At 35.9% G+C, this 27845-nt stretch overlaps 2 protein-coding genes across 3 annotated transcripts in view; one reads left to right on the top strand and one right to left on the bottom strand.

Annotated features, from left to right (window-relative positions):
* Nucleotides 1–4901: 4901 nt before the first annotated feature.
* LOC123307610 lies at nt 4902–15117 on the top strand. 2 transcript variants are annotated; one of them, XM_044889992.1, is made up of 9 exons: nt 4902–5019; nt 5074–5137; nt 5217–5282; nt 7340–7456; nt 7528–7611; nt 9028–9372; nt 9878–10101; nt 12704–12876; nt 15016–15117. In XM_044889992.1, exons 1-9 carry the CDS (start codon nt 4989–4991, stop codon nt 15097–15099), a joined length of 1188 nt encoding a protein of 395 aa, XP_044745927.1. In that variant the 5' UTR covers nt 4902–4988; the 3' UTR covers nt 15100–15117. The 2 variants fall into 2 exon arrangements, with proteins under 2 accessions (XP_044745927.1, XP_044745926.1); XM_044889991.1 differs by having other exon boundaries at nt 12665–12876.
* Nucleotides 15118–15717: 600 nt separating this feature from the next.
* Nucleotides 15718–27845, bottom strand: part of LOC123307125 (adenylate cyclase type 10-like) — a 106013-nt gene continuing 93885 nt past the window's right edge. The window contains exons 26-30 of the mRNA XM_044889343.1: nt 27358–27523; nt 27075–27231; nt 20482–20579; nt 15972–16110; nt 15718–15920 (exon numbers count right to left, since the gene is read on the bottom strand). Of these exons, the coding sequence (XP_044745278.1) occupies nt 15777–15920; nt 15972–16110; nt 20482–20579; nt 27075–27231; nt 27358–27523 (704 nt within the window). The 3' untranslated portion in view covers nt 15718–15776. The remainder of the gene's footprint in view (nt 15921–15971; nt 16111–20481; nt 20580–27074; nt 27232–27357; nt 27524–27845) is intronic.

The following is a 27845-nucleotide window of genomic DNA, read 5'->3' as shown; positions in this document are numbered from 1 at the left end:
TATCTAAGGTGGTAGCGATAATAAGTACTTACCTTAAAACCGAATTTATTACAATAATCTAAATTATAGTGAACCATACAATGATTTCCAAGTCAAGAAATATATACACTTGATGACTCAGTTCAAAATGAGGAAAACAGAAATGCAATAATTAATCTGTCACGGTGATCAGAAATTCAAACTCAACACAGCGAAATTAATGAATCAAACAATATTAATTAATTAAATTCAGTCAAAATATCAGGTATTAAAGAAAGAAAGAAATCAATAACGGTCACTTTGGTTCCTTCTGAGACAATGAGGGATGTACGGGGCTTACACAAAATTTACAGTACCGGTTGTCTCAGAAAGATCCAAGTCCCTGTACCTAATCGGTTAAGTTAGCGATGGGTTTGATCCCGAGCACTTTCAGTGATTTTCAGTGTACAGGTCAATCAGAATTGAAACTATTCAATAAACAGGACGGGGTTGATGCAGGTGAAACACAATGCAACAATTTACAGGATAAAGGGGTAGTTTATCGTGGTCTCTCCGTGGCAACCTTGGGTGTACACGCCAAGCATTACCAGCAGAAAGACTTCGAGACCTCTGCCGATTGGTTTCGTCACCAGGTAGCCAGGCGACAGAAGTCAGCGGTAAACGGGAAACCTAAACGGAACAACAGGGGTAGGACGGGATAGGTTACTGTGGTCTTTCCGTGGCAACCTTGGGTGTACACGCCAAGCATTACCAGCGGAACGACTTCGAGACTTCTGTCGGTTGGAGTTGGTTCGCCAGAGATTCAGGCGACAGAAGTCTGCGTTAAACAGGGGGATTAACAATAAGGATTAACACAATCAAACAAATAAAAGAATGCAACTTTGAATCACGAAGTATGCGGTATCAAGAAAAGACTTACGGTTTGTTCCGGTACGGTCACATCACCAATAACAGATCACAGGATCTTCGAATTTAGAAAAACAATTAATTATCAAGGAATGTCGAAGAATGAATTGCCAATCAAGAGTCACTGCCGAATACTGAATAATGAATCGCCGAATCAAGAATAAAGAATGACCGAATAAAGAAAGACGTTCGTCTGGTGGTGCGGCCCTATTTATCAACTTTCCAACATGTGGACGGTCATGTGATCAAAATTGCATCCAAAAATTCGGTATTCTCGAATATTCTCCCCAAAAGAAATATTCTCGGTGGTGGTTATCTCCTTATCGGTAAAAGAAACTGTCGTTATCTGCAATCCACGTTGTTTTTATGCTGAATTCGGAGTGTTTTTGTGGACGGAAAAACAACGCCGAATGCAAAAAGACACTTTTTCTTTTCTTTGGATTATTACGGCGGATTAATGATGGAAATTTCAATTATACGGAATTTGAATTTATTAATCAGGATTCTGAAAAGTGAAACGGAATATCTATATTAAAACTGAAATCTCCATCAGACGGGGTTGCACTGCTTCAACTAGAAAATTCAGGAAAACGGACATTTAAAACGAGGCTTGATTTTTATATAAAACAATCAAGTATCGTTACAATGTTTATGAGCACTCAAAATTGATACAATTATATTTCCAATTTGTTCCATTCGAGTCAAGGACATAAGCAGCAGTAAGAATTCAAATTATCGTCACTCAGTGCATAGATTCACATAAAATAGGTCTATAGATCACTGTTTATTCTTGATACCTACCTGAATTCCGCAACACACAATCTCAACTTATGGCCTATTATCAACTTAAAATCGATTTTCCATAGCCACCCATGATGTCAATCATTCTTGAATGGACTATATATATATATGTATGAATACTAAAAGCTGGGTTTTGATATTTTGATACTTCAAAAGATTGTCAATGTAAGACTCGAAGCAGATAATTTTTCGATGATACTGACGGTGACTGGTATTATTTTTATACCTTTATTCGCTACTGTATTAAATTTATCCTGTTATTCTGTTTAAAATATGCATATCCATATGCATCAAAAAGTCCTCATATAAAAATTGAACTCATTGTGAAACATAGATACGTATTTTTGTGAGATATCAGCTAATTCTGTTATCAATTCAGTAGATTTTCATCATGTACGGTTAAAGGCCTACATTAGAATTGCCGCACTCTTCTGAAATGATGAAATGACGGAATGTGGAATTGGCAGCTGCTCTTTTCATATATATTCTTTTCGGAATTGATCTTCATCTTTAGAACTGAGATATGTATCAAAATAATGATATTGAGTTGAGAGATGAAGAACATAACGAAATGCGAAAAAGTCTAATCCATTTTTTTGAGTTTTGTGTATTAATAATTGAATCTAGAAACTATAAACTCGATTGCCATGTCAATTCCAACTTTAGGTTTCAATCGTCATTACGACATGACTATAGATATTTCGAACTGCAAGTCATGTTCAGTTTCTTGAAGTTCAGAATAAGAACAACACCTGAATATGGTATGTGAGTAAATTCGAAATATATGTCACAATCATAATTAATAATTTAATTTGCAGTTGACACAAACTTCGACTTAGAATAAAATAAATGTGAAAGGAATAAAAAATATTGAAATATATTTTGAACACATTTGGAGGGACTCACACTGTAGACAATCGAATGCACACAAACGTTTCATTCCAATATTATCATCGCTTCGCATAACGAGGAAGAAATACTTATATCACACAATCATAAATAGAATTTTTTTGTGGTCGACTTTTGCTCTTCATAAATATGAAGAATATTTTAGCTTTATTCCTCATTTTGGTTAGCTAGCCGCAACCCCTTACAGCTCTCATTTTTGAATGGGGAAAAGGGGTCGAGCAGCACCTTGATGCAAGGGCAATGCAATTTCCTACATGAGTGTTTTTTTTTCATCGCTTTATTATTATACAGAGTGACTCAGTATTTCATCAATAACTTTCACACGCCGAATTTGGATCTGTGAGACGGAAAAAAACGCTCGGACGGGTGAAAAAATGAATTCGATATCACAACCCCTCTCTAGCCGCTACCACTTAGAGCAAGCAGGGTGGAAAGTACCCTGTATATATGCATCAAGAAGACCTCTCCTCATAGAATAATTGAACTCATTATGAAATATATTCTTTGTAAGATATCAACTAATTCGGTTATTAATTCAATCAATTTTTGTCATGTGCGGTTGACCTGAGAAGTATACATAGGTACATGAGAATTGTCGTACTCTTCAGTAATAATCAAATGTGAAATTTGCAGCTGTGTTCAACCAATATTCCTATTCATTATTTCTCAGAATATCCTAAAAATCTGATTTGTTCACTTTCCAGTCGATAGAGCTAAAGGGTTTTCTTTGAAAAAGCTATTAAAAAGTAATTAGAAAAAGTGGTTATTCATCGCTGCATCCCGTTACCGTGAATAAATCTACAAAAAGACAAAAAGAAAAAACGGTGCGAACAGACTTATAATTTCTTAGGGCTAATTGCGACTGTGTGTCCTTCTGTGACTGAAGAGACCCAACCGTGACCTACAGCTGATCTATCTAACGCTAGTTGTTCCCAGTTATGATTGGCATCAACTGATTTTAGGGATTGATGCTGTGTATCCTTAAACCGTTTATACTGGCCTCCTGGTTTTCTAGCTCCCTCTGTGAATTCGCCACACAGGGCTATTTTGAGGAGTCTGGTGTCTTGCATCCTCAGAATATGGCCGCTCCATTTGAGTCGGGCCCTCGTTACTTGAGTCAAAATATATTATGAATGTTTGCCCGCAGATCCAATTTTCAAGCAAGCCTTTACCTAAGTTTACCATAGTAAATTAGTAAGCGTATTTTTCAGTTCGTTGATTTCGAATCAGTTTTTGTAGCATCAGGTTATGTTCAAAATATTCCCAATTTGTGTAATCACTTTATGGACGTCATTTTTCAATTTCAGCAGGTTCCGAATTGTAGCCAATGGCGAGACCTTTCGAGGATTTTGTTTTTGACGAAATTCATTGAAAAAATCTTTTCACATCGGAAAGGGAATAACATGAATTAACATTGGTCTCCAATGAAAAAAATTTGAATTTTTTTTCCATTTGAAAAATGAAAAAATTTCTTGCTTCCCGGGACGACTAACTGATTCAATTGAATTATAACCAAAAACTATAAACTAACATATAAATTACCTAGTGGTTTCTGACGTAAAATATATCATTTCCCTTTTTGAACTTTAGTGGTGGAAACCCCTCTTTAAGGCATGGTCGTTCAAACCTTGTGTTGAGAATTTATCGGATAATCAGCAGGTATTGTTATTTCGTATATGTTCGTCGAAATTATATGAAACCTTCATCACATTTGTCAGTTTTACTCGCTGTCTGAAACGAAAATAGAATCGTGAAAGAAACAAACATGTTTTTTTTTATAATGCAACTCGATTCAGTAGGAATCTTGCACGTTATTGTTAGTGTTGTTGTTGTTCAATTCGTGACGAGGTATCACTTCCGTTGGTAAGGAATCGATCAGCCTCTTTTCGATATCTTCATACCACTGTGAAAGAGCTTATTTGTTAACATTTCAGGTTTCACATTCTTCAAATTATTTAAAAAAATTTTAGCTGTCCTGATGATGGTTCAAGATTTGCGAAATCGATACCCAAGAAACAAATAGTCAAAAATAGTGTGTTTCATCACTTCCAATATGAATGAACTGATGTGCACTGAGTACATAATTTGATTCCACTACTCACATTATTCCAAAACGAAGTAGGTACAATAGAAAATGGTACTTCTAGAACTATTGCACATTGAATCCATATTAATTAGATATAATAACTGAACAATAAATTCAAAACACTCCGAACTATATTTAATCAAGAGTAGCACTAATGCTACCAATGCAACATATATTATGTTCCGCACGCATGTAGCGAACGTTCCCCTTATTTCTACTCTACTCAACATGATGATGAAAATGAACTTCTAGTGTCATTTTGACATCTCGAGAATAATTTTTTTGAGTTAATTTTCAGTTCCTAATTATGTGTGATAATGGTAATCTCAAAGTATTTGGTAAGGGTACTAGTCTCCATACATTTGGCAACCCCTGATTTGATAATATTTCAGTTGATGATGACTATTTGGATCTTAGAAATGACCAGAGCAAATCTTCCAGAATAAGACCTATGAGGTACCTGATCATTGAGAAAATTATGAAATCTATTTGCATATACTTGAAACGTATGAATTATTTTTTCGTTTGGTTTCAGCGGCCAGTCTGTGACAAGAGGTTCGTCGTCTATAAACACTCGAGGGAATGTTAAAACAGTAAAAGAGTAAGTACCTATCAATTTCTTTTCACAACAATATTCATTATGAACAATTATTTCGATAATGTTTGCTCCAGATATCGTCGAGATTTTTTATCTTATAAAGAACTATTATACATAGACCCTACTGCCTACAGGCTCGACTTCACTTAAACAGAAGACGATTTCTTCGTTCAGGAAAAGTCCTATTGTAGTTTGAGTAACTGAGTTCAATAAAAGTGTTTTAAGTCTAGGGAAACCATTATTGATTCGTCCAATGTTAAGTATATTCTGGAGGTGTTTGTGTTTTTTTTTTCATTAAAAGTGGTTTCAATTTCTTGAAACGTTAGGCAGAGCGCCCAAGTAGCGTAGCAATGACACGGCACATACATGACAAAGGCGATGCATAATTTTCAGATATCGCACATCGGAATGAAGTGTATCTGAAAATTATGCATCGCCTTTATCATTTTGTCATGTATGTGCCATGTCAGTGCTACGCTACTTTATGGGCGCTCCCATTTACGTTACGTGTAAACGTAACGCCATTTTGAAATTTCAATCTTCAGTCCATTCTGGATAATGTTTGTTTTATGCTTTTATACTCATGCTCGATTATTAAATATGAAATAAAAAATCAAAAACTTCCAGTTTCACAAAGCTTGACCGCCGGAGAATTAACGCCTAAATTGATTGAAGGATAAACGTCGATTTGTTTTCAATCGATAATTCAGTCATCAGCACTCAGAATATCATTCTTGCATCAAATCATGATCCACATACATCCATTCAATGATCCTCAATTTAGACTTCTCCAATATATCGTCGTTAAAACCCGAAAAATGTGTAACTCCATTTTAGCTGATTTGACAGGAGAGACAAAAAACTTTTTATTATAACCCGTACTCCCTTAATATTTACCTTTGTTTTCACAGCAAACCAGCACTACTTTTCCACTACTTCTTATGTTATCCACTGATGTGATGTGGATATATGCACTGACGCCGTGCTAGTGTAAGGGAGGTACACGTATTTCTTTTAAACAATTTCAAGCACGGAGATACACATTATTCTATTTTGCGCGGGAAAAATATTTAACTGTTCGATGGAACTACACAAATTTCTGAGCATGTAGATGTTGAAAACCGCTAAGGGATGGCATCAAAATCTCTTTTTTGATTAAATTGGGAGTTACACATTTTTCGGGTTTTAACGACGATATTCAGAAATGATTTGATTGATTTCATCTTGTAAATCGAGTAATACTGTCAAATCGTTGATCGCGTAATCCGAGTTTTGTGAATCCCGCTGCTAGTTTATCAAAATTGAATATTTTATAACACCCGACCGCCTGATACTGAAGGAAGAGCAAGTCTTAACACCAGGATTTTTTGCCACCCGCCTATATTTTTTCAAAGCATGAAAACATTGAGAAATTTGTCTGTAATACGAGAAGGATCAAGAAACGCCGGGCCTTATTAATTAGCTTCATGGTTAATTACAAGAGGTTGACGAAAGGTCAATTAGAACATAGAATACAACAATTGTGTCAATTTTAATTTCTACAATATATTTGTTAGTATATGGGACAAATCTCCTCAAGAATAGTCAAAATAAAATAATGAAAAATATCATAAACTATCATTATATCAAAGGTGCTCAAGGACAGTTCAAAGCTGAATTTCTAAGGTAATAACTGATTGCCCAACATTATTTTATGTGCAAAAATTTTATTTTTATATGGTATTTATTTTTCTGGTCTTATCTCATCAATAAAATAAGAAGTTTGAAAGGGAGCAACTGATCTCCTGCGGGATATTCAAAATGTGGCGTAAGCGAACAAAAAAGCGATATAATATATCAAAACAAACTAATCAAAAAATTATATGCAGTAGAAATTTAACTTGGTTCGAAAAAAATTCACTCTTCGAAGCGGAATGCATTTATCGAATCTATTCAATTTCAATAAGAAAAAAGGTCTTTGAAGAGCAAACATTATGTGCCTATGAAAACGAGACCGTTATATTTATGTGGTGAACTGTTGAAACTATTGTTGTAGGTTTTTTATTTCATATTTTTTATAGAGTTCTTCCCGGACTAAAGAAGATATTGAATAATTATAATCCAAAAAATACGAATACTTTTACTCACAAGAGAAATAATCAACAGCAAGCTCAACAAATAGACAGCAGATTTCGAAGGTATTTGTTTTCTTTAATTATTGTATTCGCAGCTGCATCTTCTCTTTCGTAACATTTTAAATGTGCTTCAGGAAAGTAGAAAAAAAAGCACTGAGTTCAAGATCTGAATCTCTACTACAGGAAAATGAGAGCACAAGAAAGGAAACAACAGCAAGGTAAGGTGTCTCTGCATATAAATTATGAACGACAACACTTCTGTCCAAACGTCTCTATCACACCACTTCAGCATTCTGGGTCAGCATGTTGAATGTGCTTTTTGTGCTTGAAATGTTTCGAAAACTTACAAGTTTGAATGACTACGTGACTTATTTGAGACTCTCGCAAGAGAATCGTGTTCTCGAGGCTAGTTTCTCATCTTATCTTAGAGAAGAGTTTGTTATCACCTTAGGCGCAGCACTGATAATTTTTACTAACAGTAGATGTTCAAAATCGGGGCTGTTATGATTTTTTTAAAAAGAGTAGTGGGCTGTATGACAAGATAATTGAGTAGAAGGTGGTATAAAAATATTTATTGTATGTCGTTCACAATCATAAAATAACAAAGTCACCTGCGTGAAGCTAATACAGTAATAAAGAACAAATATTAACAACATCTATAGACTCAGAGAGACATTATTCAACTAAAAGCAGAGATAATCCAGAACAGTTCAAATGAGAAGTCACTTGAGGTCAGACTTAGACTTTGACAAGTTCAATAAATACTCCTACGCTCCTCAAGACATAAATGAGGAGACTGGAAACACTGCCGAAAGGCTGTTCCATGATTTCTATAGAACCAAGAGGTACAAATCGAGAGTACTAATGAGGTAAACCACTAATCGTTGGTTTCGAGAAGTACAGAAGGCTGAAAAAACTATCAACCAATATCATGGTTTATCATTGATCGTTGAACCATAGTTGTTCTGAAGAAAAACTACTGAACCCAGGGTCCAGCCTGGAGAACATGAGGAGTCATTCATATGAAACAGTTATTAGTCATATGTAATTGAGAAATGAAATAAACTTATTCATATAAAAGAAATTAGCATGAGAAGACAGAAAATCAGTATTCAGTATCAATGAGAAAGATTTGAGAATTTATTGCTACATACCCATTTTCATGTGAGAAGATCTAGAGAGGTCTGAAAGTGTATGTAAATTATAAAATATAATAAAATACACATTCCTGAAAAGGTATTTAATCCAGTGGTCTCGTTTCAATTGAGCGGTTCTAGCAAGGATTATAAATCTGTTTGAAGATTCTGAAATAATCTCGCAAGTGAATTCAGACAAAAATCAATTTCCGAAAATCTTCTGAATTAACGTCAACTAAAAGCTACAATTCAGAATATTTCCATTGATTTTCGTCTGATGAAGGAGTCTGATACAGACCCCAAAACGTTACTATATATAATTATAATTTCAAAGTTCTTGTTTTCAGTTCATTGTCATTCTTGAATTTTAATTGAAGGTTAAATCTGTTAATAAATATAGAGAATTATTATCGGCACATTTCCCTTCCCTGTTGTAATCCTTATAACTGAAAAATAAGAAAATTGACTATTGACTCCTGAAAACATTGTCTTTTTCAGTCATAGCTCTGATATATCAACCCATGATCATTCATCTGGAAGTGAAAATCGGTATACAAGCCAACTTGAAACAAAGCTCAGTCCCAAAGAGGATAAATTTTCAAAAACAAAGTTGGACACAGAATTTTCAAAGTTCAAAATCAAAAGAGTTGAAAATCATATATTTGAAAAACAGAAGAATGAAAAAAACGAAAGAGTAAAAAATGCCAAAAACGAATCCAAGAGAACCGTAGAACTACAACCGAAAGTTACGCAAGACGATATAAAAAAGCAGTTGAGAGTAAAGGAAGATAATAAAGAGGGAAAAGATCTTGATGTGAAGAAAGTTCTGAATGAGGATCTAGGGTGAGCTGAAATTCTTTCTTTACCGTACCATACTTTCTTGCTCTTCAGCCAACTATTGCTACCAGCAGAGGTTAATATTCAAATTTCAAATCATTGCTGACACAATTGTTCATATTTATCAGTCTCTCTCTGATTGATGCAGTAGAAACAGAGGGCTCTTTTCCATATTCAATTGGTGTTTTCAAGGAAGCATCATTATTGCAGAAGCAATAATGATGACCTCGTAGCCATAGAAGATAAAACGGCGATTTGACGAAATGTTTTATTCGACATTATGTCGTATTTTGTTTGTTCTCAAAAAACGGTTCCATATATTCCTCATCAACAAGATGTTATCATCAAAACTTGTTGAGCAAGTAGTTATATTATAATGTTCAGATTCATAATAAGAATTCATGATTTATAGAAAAAAACAGTCTGTTTTGGTGCTGAGTTTTACGTCGAACGTTGCAAGAATATTGTGAATTTCATAGAGAGCTACATTATGGATATTTTTATTTTTCAGAAAAGTTCATTGGGTGAATCGGAAGTTTGAATCTCATAAATTTTACCCATTTCCTACCTTCAGGAAAAGCTGGACTGTTCCTTCATTACCATTGTTGAAAAGAAGTTTCTCATGGACAAGACATCATAATGTTTTGTGTGCTAAAGTGGATCGAAAAACATACGAATTCGACACCGACGACACGATATCAGAGACTGAGGATGATCTGTCTGCATATTCCACAAGTGAGTTTTAAACGATGAATGCTTTTATTTATTTTTTCTTTCTTTTTCTTCGAATCTTTCAGAAGGAACGTAACTTCTTAGACAAATTTTATGAGCATTATCTAGAACTAGAAGACTCACTATTCTCTTTCGTTCTGCTGATATCTCGAAACGGTATTTTTAAACGAAATGGATCAATAGATCAACGATCAAATGATCGTCAGTAAGTTTTTCTAAAAATTCTAGAAAATGTGAAAAGGAATTAACGAACTCACATTAGGATAATACAACCCCTGCTGAAATTCGAAAACTACCGCTGACAATAATAATATTGCTTGCTCAGAACTGAACTACTCATTCGGTATCATCACTTGGACGACCACCGATTTAGCTGCCTTACAGAGAAAAATAAGGACGATGCTGACTAAGCACAATAAACATCACCCCAAAAGCTCAATAGAACGGACTACAGTGACTATCAAACACAGTGGCGACAATTGGAAATTCAGCAAGAATATGGCGGCTTAGAAGCACAGATTTCAATGCTATGATCTCTTATTCGGAATGCAGATTGGCTCACGTCAAAACGAGACCACAATTGTCGACACTGTGTTTGATAGAGTCACTGTAGAACGGACAGAGCTGCCACGACATCTTGGGGGTAGAGGAATTGTTGATTTGTCCAACCGTATGTCCCAGGAAATTGAAGGACTTTCTGAGGATTTTCTGAGCAAGGCTGCTTCGTCAGAACTTCATCGAGTAGTTTGTGTTGCTGATAGCTCTACGCCGTTAAAGCTACAACAAGATCACTTGGAAACCGTCAACCGTCGAACACTCTGCAGAAAGTAAAATGCAGAAACAGATTGGCAAACCTTTGCATGGAAGGAACCAGAACGAGGTCAACCATGATTACGTCGACATATCTGCGTCGAACTACTGGTTGCCTTCCGGAAAGTTGTTTCCTGAGACAGAGGGCTTCATGCTCGCATCCAGGATCAGGTGATTCCAACAAGAAATTACATGAAATATATCGCCAAGGATGCCTCAGTGGCGGACGATAGCTGTCTTTATGACTGTGCGACACATGAAACTATCCAGCACATCACAGGGGTATGTCAGAAGTTCGCGGGAACGGAGTATAAAAATAGACATGATGCTGTTGTCAAGATTCTTCATCAAGAATTGGCATTAAAACACCAACTTCTAAGTTCGAAAAAGGTTCCTTATTACAATTACCACTTGGATGCTGTATTGGAAAATGAACATCACAAGCTCTACTGGGATCGCACGGTTCTCACAGACTGGAAAATAACCCAGACCTCATATTGCTCAATAAGGATGAGGACAGAGCACTATTCATCGACGTGGCAATTCCAAATATTAACAATCTTCTAGATAGGCACACTGAAAAAATTTCGAAATACAGAGATCTCGAGGAACAAACCAGAAGACAGTGGAAGCTCAAAGATATCAAGACCATCCCTATTGTCATTTTATCTACAGGCCTGATACCGAAGAAACTACTAGAGAACTTAGCTTAATCCTTTTGATATCTGAGATATCTGGGATAAGTGAATGTTCCTCTGGAGAGGAGTGTGAAAGCCGCAAGGCTAAAGTCAGGATTAATTCAGATGCATGCCAGCCGCTGATATGAATATCAACAAAGATCTGAATTGAACTAGCCAATTTGCCATCGTCAGGGCTCCAACTGGAGAACGCTCCATCGAAGAAGAGCAGATGCTGACCATAGTTTCGGTCTCATTTGACCTCGTCAGAGCAACATAGCTTCTTCTCCGATGGAGAACGTTTGGAATTGATGGATTAAAGAACCTGAAGTTCTGCTCGACCGATAGCTGCAAAAATATCTAGGTTCCAACCTGAATCTCAAAGAAGATAAAGAACTCTATTACAAATACGACCCACCTGCAATTCTGGAATCCAAACTACAATAAAACGATACTTTTATTACCGACATGACAATCGAGAAGACTCGACAATCAACTGATTGTGATAATTCAACAAATTTTTTGAATTATTATTGAGACCAATTTTTTTAAATGAGTTTTGGACTAATTTCGAATTTTTTCACACTGGTGTTTTTCAATGGATGGAATTTAGCGAAATGAAACATTTGATGAAAAATTGCTTGACCTATACAAAGTTCAGTTTATTTTGAGCAGTTCTAAATTGCCAGTATATCAGTAATGATAATCAAAAAATTGTGATATAGTTTTCTGGGAATTTTCAAAGTGAAAACGAATTGAGGAATGATGATAATATCAACAAATTCTGGAACAGTTTTACAATAGTATTATCTTATGCAAAACATTTTCAATCATATTTGAAAACTAAGGAATAGTGAAAAAGAAACATATTCAAAAATTCAGGAAACGCAACAAAAATAATATTATTTTAATCCTCAATGAACTCCCCAGATATAGAAAATTCTCCTAATATTGTTGCAATGTAATAAATTTAGATTTCCCTAATAGAAATAGGGTTGAATAACTGCTGATTAATAGAATACAGCAAACAATATTTTCTGATTCATCCTGAATAATAACATCTCTGATTTTTTCTTCAGTTTCCAGAAGTAACTACATGAACCTTATTTTCTGCTTAGGATGCTTATGTGGAATTTTCCTTATTGGGGGTATCTTAACTGCCTCCGAAATCCAAGCCGATTTTTTCAGACCACCCGAATCTGAGGAAGGAATGATGGAGTTTTTTTACGTCCAAGTTTCATACACATTTCACGTCATATTCAACGTCTTCTACCAGATTATAACTTTTCCGGTAAGTTAGATAATTTTCATTTGAATGTTGATAAGTTGCGAACTCCATTCGGCTGGATTCACTGGCACTGACCTTTTGCATTTCGTTAACTAATCTGACCCTCACTTTTCGACCAATTCAATCATTTCTCAGTTATTTATGCATCCGATCTTACTGATCAGTTTAAAAAAATCGAGCACAGAAACGTAGATTCTCACTTCACATGGTACATCCCAAGTCTACCTCTCTTTGTAACAAATCTAGCCCCAATACTCGTATACTACATTCCTGTTGAAGAGTTGTTTTCTCTCTTCAATGCTGACTCTTTGATAATTCTTGAAAAATATCAGGTTTTTTCATCAGAATTTATATTTTTTATTCAATTTCTTATGTTAGGCTTACATTGGTGCCCCTATAAAAAATTTATTATTTGACTAGCCAACACACACTTACGAGCGAGATATCATTTAGATTTGATGATGATTTTCTGTTTCCCACTTTTCCCAGGCAATTTTTTAGAATTTTTCTCGAATATGAACCTTCTGAGAAGTATGAGGAATGTTAAAAAAAATAATAAAACTGCCGGTTCAACAGTTTTAATGTGATGCGATGACAACACAAAACAAGGCAACATTTTTATTTATAAAGATAACTCCTTTCATCTGAGGATGCATTTAAAAGGTCGAATCATTAAATTTTATGAAAACCTTGTTATTGACATATGTTGTACAAGGGGCTAGTCACGAGGAACAGTACATATTCCTACTATTAAAACAGGGTGAGTCTCGTACAAATATTTTGCCTTGGTTTCTATACCTTTGTTTCTGATTCGGCCTGATAAAAAGATATAGCCATTTTAAGTTTTCATAATGGGCAGTGCCATCCCTGGAAAAACCAAATAACCTTCAGAATAACTAGCTGAAACTGTGACACTACACGTTTGTGGATCTTTTAAACAGAGTTGTATTCAGCCAAAGTACTCAATTTTTCAAATTTCACAGATACTTTTCAATTTTTGAACATGAAATTACTCGAAAACTCAAATCCTTCAGCATGCACACATTTCTGTTGTCTTATAGTTAATTTATTTGAGTGCCTTTATGAACACATACAGGGTGTTTCATCATAAACTGGACAAACATATATGGTGCCTAAATGACACCGGGCGAATCACTTTTGCCTTATGACATATACCCCGTTTTCGAAGCATAATCGAGATATAGGGTGTTCAAAGTCGTATTTGAGCAATATTCGAATGAGTGTGGTCAGTTATGTGTAAACCTAAAAATAACGGTTTCTGGTCTGGTCACATCTGAGTATTTTTGAGTGTTCAATTCAGAAAAGATGAAGAAGTCCGAAATTTTTTTTTCAAAATGGCGGAAAACCTTCAATGTTCGTGATTTTTTTCTCCGGTTGCCAAATTAAATTTCATTTTCTGAATGAACACAATTTTCGAACAATTTTTTTGAAGAAATTTTTTCATAAATCGAACACAACTTTTTTTTTACATATCTGCACCGAAAAAAAAAATTCACCGGAAATTGTTGAAATGTTTCCCGATTATACTTCCTTTTATACCTAACACGAATATGGAAACAGAATCGAAAAATATCAAAACGTTTCTTTACTGCAGCCGACCAAATATCTCGTAGGAACATCTAACATAATAAAAAACAAAAAACTGGTTTGGCTCTGGTGTGAATTTCACAGCTCTGAACTATAATTTTGGTCACAACAAGCCGCCGAATCCTCTAATTTCAATTGGGAAAATCCTGGGCACAATATCATGAAACTATGAAATAGCTGTGTGACGTGTAGAGTTGACACTTATCTACTCTTGATCCTTATACTGAATTAAAGGAAAAATTCATGGTCATTTGTTCACCTGAGTAGCGAGTAGCTTCTATACGTGGTAGGAATACGAACAGTTCCTCTTCACACACACTATATACTAGAAGAATGGCAAAAGTCTAACATTCAAACAAGCGTGCAGAAAAATGTAGATTATGATCTCTTCGAATGACGAAAATCATAATTTTTCATCTTTTTAGAATAATAGTTGTTGTAACAAAGAATTAAATCAAGTTCAATACTCACTTTTTAAATGTTCCTCAAAAGAACAAAATTTTTTCAGGTTGAAAATATCAATTCATTTTTCAGAGTACGAAATTGTTCAGGACAAGTGTGGAGCAGCCGAAGTATTGGGGTGTTTTCGACAAGTATTTGTATTTTGTTCCTGAATAAAGTCAATTCAAATCTAAACTGTTTGTCATTCAAACTCTTCCAAGATGATCAATATTGATCATACTATATAGTATTGTTCAATTTTTGTTGCAGGGTAAGGAAGTGGAATTTATGAACATGACGAAAGATTTTCATGAATGAGAAAACATCAATAACCATTGAAATTTTTTTTTTCGCATTTAGCTTATGAGTTACTATAAGAAAGCTCTGGAGTATATCTCATTGAAGGTTATACATTATACATATTCATATAATCTCTTTTCCCCTATTCCTCCTCCCCCTATTCAATCTGGGAGGACTCTGTATCTTCCGAAACTCTTTTGGAGTTTTCACTCCCAGGCTCTGAAACAAAATCAGTTAAAAACTTGAAATAATTGATTTGCTCCTGCGTAAATTCTTGCACTTATTCGTCAGGAGCAAATCAATTATTTCAATCTTTCAAATGATTTTGTTTCAAAGACTGGGAACTGGGAGTGAAAACCCCAAGAGTTTCAGAAGATATAGAAAAGAAGAAACAACTATTTTTCAATATAAATACATGTGTCTTAGTTGTTGCGGGAAAAAACCTGGTGCCAAAATATTTTATAGTCAAAGTTGTATATTATAATCAATAACTTCTAACACAAATAAAAAATATATTAAATGAAATTCAACCATAAAAAATTAAATTAATACATTTACATATATAGGGGTGTCGGTAATGTGAAAAATCCAATATCATCTGTATTCATATCGTACTCCTGATAGAAAACAACATTGTTTTCTTCGCAGTGGTCTTTCCAGAAATCCATCTTCTTTTTCGGCAACTCATTGTTCCACGCCTGTAATAATTTCAATGCAAAACGTAAAATTAAAGATGTTTATAAATTTACCTTTCTTGTATGCTGAATCCATTCTTCCATCAAAATGATTCCGTACTTCTTAGCTGCAACGTCGGCCTTATTTAGCCATTTCCGAGCCTTTTTTCCCTGATTCCTTACGTGATGATAGTATGCCTTCAATACATATAGTCTGAAATTTAGAATTTTTCTTTAAAGTGAAACCTTTTATATTATACGCTTCGACATTTCCTCACTGCACCCACTCTCTGCATAAAAAAACTTTAAGGTTCGTTTGAAGACGAACCTTATAGTTGACGGCTCTGAAGAGTTTTGAAGAAATTTATTATAATGATGAGTTGAGAGGAGAACGGTGAGATTTTCTTTTTTTCAATCGATTTAACCCATCTCTCAAACAATGTCTAATTTATTCACACAACTACTACAAAAACTAATGCACAAGGACTTCCCCTAATTTATTTATACACTCATTAATTCACTTTCACTGCTTTGCCCTTTATAACTTTTCAGGAATTTTCTGTTCACTCGGGTCTGTTCAGAATACTAACTGCCCTGGGGACCACCGTGCGTATCTTTTATATCGATACGCCCCCGTTCCAGGCTATCCAGGAGCTTTCGTGTTATTCGCGATATTTTTGAGAGGCGGCAGAGGCGTATTCAGGGGATTTGGACATTACGCTGTCCCCTCCTTAGGAAGATTGGTTCTCGGACACCCTGGTTGGTGTGACTGAATCTAGAAGCGTCTCCCTCTCTGCAGCATCCTTGTTGTTGTGAATAGCATTCCCTACTCTTCTCCTTCGCCGTCTGACTGGTCGGGTTAAATGTGCATATCAGTATCTTCGTTCCCGATCTATTGAAAATGACCTCTAGCATCTTTAAAACGAATCTCCAGATGAATCGATTTAGACCACAATCCAACTTTGGCACGGCTAGCTTCTTCACCTTCAACTTGGCGAGTTCACCCCTTAGGTTCAACGAGGGCTACGTTCGCCCAGTAAACACCGGTACAGAGCGAGTCGAACGACAACTATTAACACTTTTTATTCTGAAACTTCGTGCCCGAACGACACGGAACAAAAAGTGCTTATAGAGTCTACTGGCCGAACGCACCTAAGGTATCCCACATACCTAGGTTTGTTATAAGAGAATCTCTTTTATTGGTTACCAGGTAGAAAAAGTAACGCCGGTATCAGAAAGCCTAGGACTTTTTCCTGGGACGAGGCTGTTGTTCGAACAGCTCAGGGCTCAGGTACAGGGCCAAATTTCTTACTGAAAACGAATGCTTTTCCTCTCGTAATCCTGCTTTCCCAGTTCCTCATAGTTTGCCATGAATTGGTCGAAACTCATCTCATCCTGTTCCACTTTCTGGGTGATCGTCCTTCCCAGATTGGTTTCGTCGTGTTTGTCATAGTCCGCCTTGTATTTCGCCAAACGATTCATATGAAGGACTCGTTTCTTTCACCTGGGTAGTTTTTGGATACGGTACACTACTTCGTTGATCATTTTTATCATCTTGTATCCAGTCCTTTTGTAATTCAGGTGATAATCCTCTCTTTCACTGGGGGTTTAATAGCTAGACCAAGTGTCCAACATCGAAACCACCTTCCGCAGCTTCATTCGGTCACTCGCTATTTGAAGGTTCTGCCTCATGAATGTAGTGCAGCCTACAGCTGCTCACGTAATCCTCCCAGCTATCTTCATTTCGGACTTATATACATACAAACTCCAGGTCACACGCCAACCTTATTTCTCGAACGAACATATTACAGGCTGGTGCCTCTCCTGTCGATCCTTGTAGTAACGATCCGACGATCCGTAGATCGTGGCGAATAGAGAAAGGTGCCTGTTCCAGTCTCTTTGATGATCAGAGACCACTTTAGTTAAATATATTCGATTCATTCATTCGACCATGCCATCTGACTCTGGGTGAAGGGCCGTTATCCTCGCCTTTTTGATTCCAAGCAATTCACATACATTCTAGAACAGGCTGGACTCGAAGTTCAGTCCTTGATCGAAGTGTAGCTCTAGTGGCACACCAAACCGGCTAAGAATCACTTTGATCAGCATATCCGCCACGGTTGAGGCCTCTTGGTTTGGAATGACATAAGCCTCAACCCATTTGGTGAAATAGTCCACCGCCACAGAAATTTTCGATTTCTGGGAATGGGCCAGCAATATTGAAGGCGACTCGATCCAGAGTACGTACGTTATACTGCTTCATCGGCACACGTCGTGTAGTTTCTCTAATATTTCTGCTTTGGAATTATCAGCTGGTTTCTGGCTGTTGTACCCTCCGCATTGTCGATGGTCCTCTTCAACAGTGTGTCCCTCAAAAAGATGGAATTCCACTGTGCCTAGAAGGACTTCACCCTAGGATTTAAATGACTAAATTTTTTCTATCCTTATGGTCTCTGTTCTTTTTCTTTCATCTATCTTCAGTTCTGGGCAAACCTTCTCTTGCTTTAGGGATTGCGGCAGCCAGTTCGAATCCATGATGATGGATTCAATGCATCAACATTGACATGTGTTTTCCTTTCACGGTGTCTTAATTTAGCCAGCTTTTTACAGTTGCGCTGGATATGACCTGTCTCGGTGTCATTCCAGCATCTAGGTCCTATATTTCGTTGCTCCCGGAGAACTCGGCGTAATATCATCTCTGGCTATGGCTTCATCAACTTGATCTGTCCCCTGTACGAATCTTGTTTAGGCGCTTCAAATTCAACTGCATGAGCCAGGGCATCCAACCGCAGAGTCTGCTGGGTCTCCATATCTCTCAACCCACCGGCGAAGGTCTGGATACCAAGTTGTTCCAAGAAACTATCAGGTGCTTTGGATGGTCCAGTCTAACTAATCTTGCTATATCTCCTACGAATTCTTGCAAGGTGTCTACATTTTTCTGATGACAACTCTGGATCTGTGCGTGATACCTACACTTGATGGAGGTGTGCGTCACACCATCTCATCTACAGTTTACTTATCAAAGCTTCGTAATTCCCTTGTTGACTTGGAGGGACAATCTGAAGAATCGAGGGACAATCGAAAGAATATGTCGATAAATCTGAATGATACATCTCCCCTTGGTGCCACAATCAAGGCTGTCGCTTTATCCTCCTCGTCCCAACCATTGGCAATGACTGCTGTTGCAAATTGCTTTTGTTAAGTGCTCCAATTTGATTGGCCATTAAAGGCTGGAGGTTGGATCTTCATTCGCCCTGGTTCACTCCTATCTTCCAGCTCAACATAACAATATTTGTTGAATTTCCTGCTCAGTCGCCAGAGTTTTCACATGTTCTTCAAATTTTTTCTCCATATTTTTTCTTCTATATCACCTGATCGTCCTTCAGTGTTTCCAACTCTGTCTTTAAAGTTTCCAATCTTTTCTTCCACGTTTCCAATCCTGTTGTCCAGCTTAGATTAATTGCTCCTCACTCATTTTCAATGAATATCATTCTTTTTGTGTTTTCCTGCAATTTCAAGCTCATTCGTTCAAAGACTGGCTTGAAAAATTCCACAATGGCCTGGTCCATTTTCTATGTGCGAGCAATGTATACCTAGCTTACAGTAAAGGGACTCCAAACAGATTGTGAAAGGGAACCGAGTTACCATAGTCTCACTCACTCTGAAACGCATGCATAGTGCTCTCGCGCTCACACTCACGGCTAAATAATTTTTATGTTTAAGGGATGTTTGGTCACTACTATTTGACTGAATGATGAAATATAACTTTTTTATTGTTACTTCAATGACATATATTTCAATATCAGACATGTGAAAATAAGTGAAGTTTTTTATCTTTTGTGCAGCTTAAAAGCGTCTGGCAAGAGTTTTGGCCCATGGAAAGTGTCTCCAACTCATAATATAACTTCAGAATATATTCTTTAAAACATATGTAAAAATCAGCCATGTGAAAATAAGTTAAGTAACACTTATTTTTAGTTAACTTTGCCATCTGGTATCTACCCAGGTGTCACTAGGCAAGCTCCACAAGTTCGCAGGTATTCAAAGCACATGAGACTCTACTGAGATCCAACAGTTTCATCTGTGTGAAAATAAGTTATGTCTGGTCGCTCTAGGATCTTACTCTATTTAGAATATTCCACAATTTAATCAACATGGCACTCACCACCTGACACCAATGTAACGTTCTCGGGGTTAATTAAATTGTTTTCATTCCAGAACCTCCAATTCATTTACACAACTACTGCACTTATTTTTGTTCAAAGTCTTATTCTAATACTCTCTAGTTTATTTACACACTTTGCAACTCTTCGGAAATTCTCTGTTCACTCGGGTCTGTTCAGAATACTAATTGCCCTGGGGTTGAGGTCCACCGTTCATATCTTTTATATTGATACGCCCCGGTTCCAGAGCGTATCGGCTCCCAGCTAGCCGAGAGCTTTCGTGATACTCGGGATGTCTTCAAGCGACGACAGGGGCGTATTCAGGGGATTCAGACGTTAGACGTATAACTATTTTGTTAATGGGTGCAAATCAGTCGTAGAATTCTTTAACTGATGGAGAAAAGTTTATTACTCGAACTCACTTTGATCGGTGAACTTCCATGAATTTGCTTTCGTACTGGATGAACTTTATCAGTGCCGTTACCACATCATTCAATTTTCTCGCTTCTTTTATATTGCTCTGAAATGTGAGGAATTGTTTCAGTTAAATAGTAGTATATCTTCGTTGCTGGCCCACTAGCCATACTGATATGCACTCATATCAAAATTGTCTACAAATACTTCGTGAAATACAGGTATTGCCTAAATGAATAAACTTAACTACACCGATGGAGAACATTTTTGTAGCGTTCAACCCGGATGAAAAGATCTCTGTTCTTGAAACGTATAGCGCTTTGACATCAGCACTCCGAAAAAAATATAACTGGCAACCCATGTGGTATTACACTTTACTTGAATAAACTTTTGGCTGCATTTTGAAACAACGGAAATTCAACGTGAGGGTAAAAGTAAAAGTTTTTTGCTGTTAGTCGAAAAAGGAATTTGAGGTGAAATTACTCAATATTGGGTGAGGATTTTGATTTTTCTGAAGTTGAGATATATCTTACGCATCTGGATATCAGCAATCTTTGTGGATGACAAATGTCAAAATATTTACAGCGTGTTGGTCATAAGGCTGATGAGAAAACTGGCTATTACAAGATCCTTAAGATAAACATAAAAGTATTTCATAAATTATTTGAATATTCAAAAATTGAGAATCAGCTGCAATGAAAATTATTTTTTCGTCAATCTGAACAAAAGATAACATTTTACGTATACTTCATTCAAATTTATTTTAGCAGTCGGTTGGCCATGAAATAATTTTCTCAAGTTTTTGTAACTAGAACGAAGTTAGGTTGGCACTCATGAAATGTCGTTAATGTCATAACGCCGTTGCCACAACTAATATAAATTTTTATTACGAAAATTCGAAAATGTCGAAAGTGATTGAAAAAAGAGACAGGGTTTCAGGAAGTGCTATTTAGAATTCAGGTCCGCTCATTCGAATAGTTATACCCTAATATTCTAAAATCCACAATACGTCGGACGGTAGCGAACATATTCAATGTAAGTGAATTTATATAATGTTTCATCTGAATCTAAAAGACTTATATTTCAGCTGAATATTACCTCAATCAGAAAGATTGTGAATGAAGAGGATGACAAAGAATTTCCTTCTCTTGGGAGACCCAAAAAAGTGGTGGCATTTGAGAATTTTATGTTTGAGTGCATTAATGCGAAAAGTTTACTATAGGATTTTCGATGAATGTCATCGTAGAATAAGTTCTCGAAAATTGATTTTTCTATTTTTCATTTGACTTGTCCTATACAATGTAAATGTCTTAAGGTACTAATAAATACCTAATTATTATTATTACATCAATGTATTGAGATGAATAGCCACAAATACGCGCAAGTTGCCCTGTTACTTGTTTATTCATGTGAAATTTTTGTTCAACGGTGCATCTTAACTTGAAACTTCCTTTAATTCCTTTTACTTATATATTGATGCAAGATGATTTTTGTTGAACAATTTAACATTTTGTAATTATCTGTTAATTCCTTCGGGAGATACCCATTCCCAACCACTGCATCATATGCATTTCATCTTCGGGTTAATATTTTTGAAATCTACAAATGATGTAAGCCAAAGAAGATAACGAACATTAACTCTCCTCAAGCTAGTGCATATTATGATATTATACTGATCTCTTATATTTTCCATGCAAATAACTGGATTTGGTATGCCTTCAATCAGTTTGTATAAACTTCAATTATGTTCGTCACATATTTTCCGAAGAGATTCGACATTTTGATAAAATACGTAATAACAGAAACTTTTACGTAGAACGGGCAACATAGCGATGATTTAAAACCCAAAAATGTTTTGACAAGCTTCATAACCTCACATTTTCGTACTATACAGAGTGAAATGTGTCAAATTTCCATGGCCAACCGACTGCTAAAATAAAATTGAATGAAGTATACTAATTTCCGGACGAAAAGTCATCTATTTTTGAAGGCGAGTACTTTTCGTACTGATTTACTTTTGGTCCGCATATTCGTCACTAAGCAATATCCCGGGGTGATTGAATCAATTTTGTGAATACAGAATTTGATGAAAACAAAAGTGCCTGTGACAATAGCTGTTATTTTCTGTTGTCAAATTAATTCCCTGAGGGGAAGTAGTACATACGATTCTAGATCAAGACGATCGACAATGGTTGCTTTACGGATGATACCACAAATACGAAGATGTGTCACATCTTTGAGCAATAGCCTGAATTACGTACTGAGTCAGTTGAAAAGTAGCCATTACCAAGTGAGAGGTAATATTAGGAATATTGAATAATTTTCAGTTATTCCTGAATTTCAGCATAAATTTGGCATATATCGCTATGAAAATCACAGCAATATATAAAGAATTGAATCGCCGATGTCGCCCCGTCGGCGTCGTAATTTCTATCGCAATATGTGGAAAATCCGTCGAAAAATGATTGTGAAAACAAGTTTTATTGCAACTGATGTTCAAGTTTTTTTCTCATGAAGAAACAACTAAATTGGAAAAAAAGAGACGGGGTGACATCAAGACGTCCTTTAACATCAATTTAAAAAAAAATTAAGGCTTCACGTAAGAAATTGAAAGCGTAAATTAGAAACTACTGAATGCCGTTTTTGAATGGAGATTCTTGAGGTATTACTGCCCCTTAAAGGTAAACGTCCACAGTTCCGCATCGTAAGCAACACACGGATTACATCGAAAGTATTTTAGAACGCTTTGCATAAAAACTCATATAAGCGTACGCTTGATTATTTTAATGCGATCCGTGCGTTGCGTACGATGCGGAACTGTGGACGTTTACCTTATAAAATCGGCTAGATTTTACCAGTGGATTAGGTACGTGATCTGAATGTTAGTACTCACTTTAATCAAGAATGGGTAATGATAGCGATATGGATAACAGCCTCTCGCAGACATGAAATTTTTAGTTTTGCAACTGTTTAGTTGCAGAAGTGAGTACAATGCATTTATATGGGGCCGCGCAGACATGCAACTGAAAAGATTTACGATCGAATAGTTTCAACCTCGACACAAACTAAACGATTGCGTGTGTGTGCGCACTCGACCCGCTTGCAATCAAACTGTTGCTCAGCTATCGCGAAACTGAAAAGTTGCATGTCTGCGACAGGCCTTACACATCACCAGAGCTCAGATGAGGCCATAAAACGGGTAACTTCATTCATAAAGGTATGTGAGGTCGACGAAAAAATGTAACAAGCACCTCGGCAAAAACTGTCTATACTCTATAGTGTCTCGCCTGCTTGCTATACTCGGCTGCGATCAATTTGCAGGCTCGACTCTAATAGACAGTTTTTCGACCTTGGTACATGAATAACTATATCATAAATCATATTCAGTATGCAAAATGAAAGATACTTATTTTAATGAATATTAATGATTATTTACCTTATTAAGCTGCATAACAGCTAATGCATACTAATCAAGTGATACCTCTTCAGTTATATAATTATATAGCAGATGAAGAGATCACTCAGGGGCGGATGGGCTACCTCGAACCGGCCCGGGAATTTTCTTCCAGACCGGCCCACTTCAAGAACGAAAAAAGTTCTTTTAAGGTGGGGGTTCAGTGGAGTAGCTAGCATGAGTTACCATGAAAAAAAAAATTTGATGAAAAGCCCCTAAAGATGGCACCAAAAGCAATTTTCAAATGTTTTCTTACAATTCAGAAAAGTGTCAAAAAACTGAGCAGACATTTTGTGGGAGCGAAAAGGCGATGAAAAAATTGGCCATGTTCCCGTATAATTGCAAGGGATATTAAAGAACATCTCTAAAATCGTTTCGCTAGAATTTTTTTTTCTTATTCAAACAATACTTTCGAGAAATTAATTTTTGATTTCCTGCTTTAAGTTAAAGTTTTCACCTAGTTGGCGGATAGCATGCAGACATTATAGGGAAACACCAAAAAATTGGTATATAGAACAACTACTCAATTTGATTTTTGTACCTTTTCTGGTTTCTAAGAAAAAAATTAAACTTTTCTTTTCATATGCTTTCTTCAGGAAGCTGTATATAAACATGGGCTGCTCAAAAAAAATATATATTATGTATATGAAAGACCCACTGTTTTTCGACTATAAATCGACCCTTAAATTAATTACTTCCTTACAATCTGCACTATGTTAGTTTTATATTTATTTCAATCCATTTTATTCCAAACAACTCTGAGTAAATAGAATCAACGGAAAATTTATCTATGTTGTCTATAGGTATGGTTGAAAAAATGAAAATTTTCAAATTTTCTCACATTTGACATCAAGTATTTTTTGAACCATACACAACATGGATGCATAGTTTCGATTTAAAAATTTCCTATAGCGAGCAAGCTTCTGTCAAATAATATTAACCCATAATAACCTAGTGTTACACATATGTAACGCAAATTTCACTGGCAAATCTCAGGCCCGGATCTACGATTTTTTCTGACCGGGGCAAATATTCATGATGGCGCCCCCCCCCCCCCCCTCTAAGGTTCGTAGGAAAAATCTAATTGCATATTCGTCATCACTTTCAACCCGAGTTTTTTTCGCTAGTTCGAGGTCGTATAGATTACGAATATGCAATTAGATTTTTCCTAAGATGAGTACTTTGGGAAAAAAATCAGTCATATTTTTTTCCCATTGTTCCATCAAAAGATATTTTTTCTCATTGTTCCATTAAAAGTTATTCTTTTCCCAAAATACTCCCAAAAATTGCATAAATAAAAAAAAATTAAAAAGTTTGTATTTACAAGAATGTCGTTTGCAACCCGCCATCGTCTATCGTTTTTACCCGCGCTTCATGAACGAAATTATTCCGAACAAAATTTATTTTTGTAACTACATATATCGACCCGGATCATTTTACATATTAATTCAAGGTAGATCACGAATATGCAATTAGATTTTTGGAGGATCAGTATTTTGAGGAATAAATCACTTTTAGTGCAAAATTTCGGAAATATTGGTCAACTTTGAGGAGCTGTAGCAGCTAGAAAAAAGGCACTAGTCATATGCTGTTTAATTTTTTGGTGATGAATTGGTTCTTTGCAAATATAAAAATCCACACTTCATTCATCTATCCCGAACGGATCAGATTTTATGAATTTTTCCGCGAAGGTCCAAAATTTCCGATTTTCCATCGACCATAACTTGAAAAGGAATTTTTTTTTAAATATCTGTTTGCATATTCGTGTTCTACGCCCTCGAATTAGTGTACAGAATGAATTCGGTTTTGATCGGAGACCAAAAATATTCTTCAGAAAACCGCCCACTTTGTATATATTTCATTTTGTGAAAACATTTAAAAAAAACTCAATTTCGTGAAACTTTTGTATAAAACATTTTTTTGTACCTCTCTTAGTAACAAAGTTAAAGGGGGGCTCAAATTATGGTGAAAAACTCGGTACATCTATGGAAAATTTGAAAAAATTTCGATCTTACCAATTTCCACCAAAATTGGTGTTTTTACTAAGGCATAGATTACGAATATGCAAACAGAATTATGCTGAAAGGATTAGTTTTTATGTTATGGTCTATAGAAAATCGGAAATTTTGGCCCTTAGTTCCAGATGAGAAGGCGATGAGTCGGCAATTCCCCAGGCAAAGAAATTACTGCTTGCGACGCAGTGTAAACATATCAGATCTTTCAACCTATTTCACCCAAGTGTGGCGGTCATTCGTAGATGACTGAATAATATGCAGTTAATTGATCCCTCATTGATTTTAAATATTTTAGGCATAGTGATGGTTTATCATGTTTCCATTCTACAGTTTCCATTTTAGCACTAGGAAATTAATTTTTTCCGAGAAAATCAAAAGTAAAAAAATTTCAACCTCTGGTTGATTTTGGCGCCCCCTTAGGCTGGCGCCCGGGGCAAGCGCCCCGCTTGCCCCCCCCTAGATCCGGGCCTGGCAAATCTATTTTATTTCTCAGTAACTGTAGCTATTAGCGTTACATATATGTAACAGTTGTAACACCATTTTTCTCAAACAAAAACTATACAATTTTCAAACAGAAATTGAGTTGTTTTTGTTTTGTACACTCTATAAAGAATATTTATTCAATTAGAATAGTGATCATAACTCAGGTTATTAAGGGTTAAATAAAGTAATAAAGTAAAGTTTGGTAGTGTGATATTAAAAACAGAGGTTTAATATCACATAACTAAACTTTACTTTCACACCCCGTGTCCCATGGACTGGCAACTTAAAACATTCGTATAAGGTAAGTTCAGCATAATAATCATACAATCACGTGTAGAGTTTGTTGCAACTTCTGTATTTCATTACGTTTCAAGCCACCCTGTTTATGCCAGTTGTTCAGGAATAATTAATTTTTTCAATGTTATTTTCAAAACTTATTGAAACATATATTTATTGGTAGTTTTCCCAACATTCATTTCGAATTGGTTTTTAATATTTGTAAAAATAAAAATATCGACGTCAAATATGTTCCGCCGAAGACAAAAAAATGGTACGAACTGACCAGCCCTCTGGCCCAACAATCGACCGGCCCACCGGGAATCTTCCCGGTTTCCCGGTGGTCCCATCCGCCCCTGAGATCACTACTTACACTATTCAACTTCTGCACAATGAGTAATATGAATCCTTCCAATATGTACAGCAAGGAGAGAACGGTCCTTACGGTCATGGGTGACAAATTATTCATACAGTATTTGATATATTGTGCGAATCGTGCAGCTCTTTCCCAGTGTTCGTTTCGAAGACACCTGAAGTATTTGAAATGAATGAAATTTTTGGTTTTTCATACGATTTACCATTCTTTTGTTTGATCAGATAATTCATTGATCTAGAGAGCCATCATTGAATTTTCCAAGACTAACGAATAAACATACCAAAGCCACATCAATATTGTGAGACGTTTAGTGCCATCGTCATTTTTAAGATCTACACTTTCAATGGCTTGTATTTCCAGAAAACTCATACATTGTTGATAAGGAATTATACAATATCCCACCTCCATGTGGAAAAGCAAGGACTGCGAATGGAACCACATCTGACCTGTAAAATATTGATTATGTCCAGTAAAGAGGTCCCTTCATTGTCAACAGAATTGCAGCAACATCGATATTAATTACTGAATTGATTATGTGACGATTGTTTATATTGAGTCAATAATATTGATGAAAAGAATGTTGCACATTTTCTACAAATATTGAATAAATATATTTGACCATGTAATGACAATGTTTCGTAGGAAGAATTCGATATTTTACTATCTATCATGTTTATGTCATGGAAAACACTCAACAAAACATTGTTCTTGAATTTTTACTTTTTTCAATTTACTTCCGATAAATTCTACGCTTGAGCTGAGAACACA

This window comes from Coccinella septempunctata, chromosome 2 (genome assembly GCF_907165205.1).
Source record: "Coccinella septempunctata chromosome 2, icCocSept1.1, whole genome shotgun sequence".
In the NCBI taxonomy this organism is placed as follows: domain Eukaryota; kingdom Metazoa; phylum Arthropoda; class Insecta; order Coleoptera; family Coccinellidae; genus Coccinella; species Coccinella septempunctata.
Note: the sequence above shows the minus strand (reverse complement) of the source record. Positions and strands in the feature narration are given on the sequence as shown.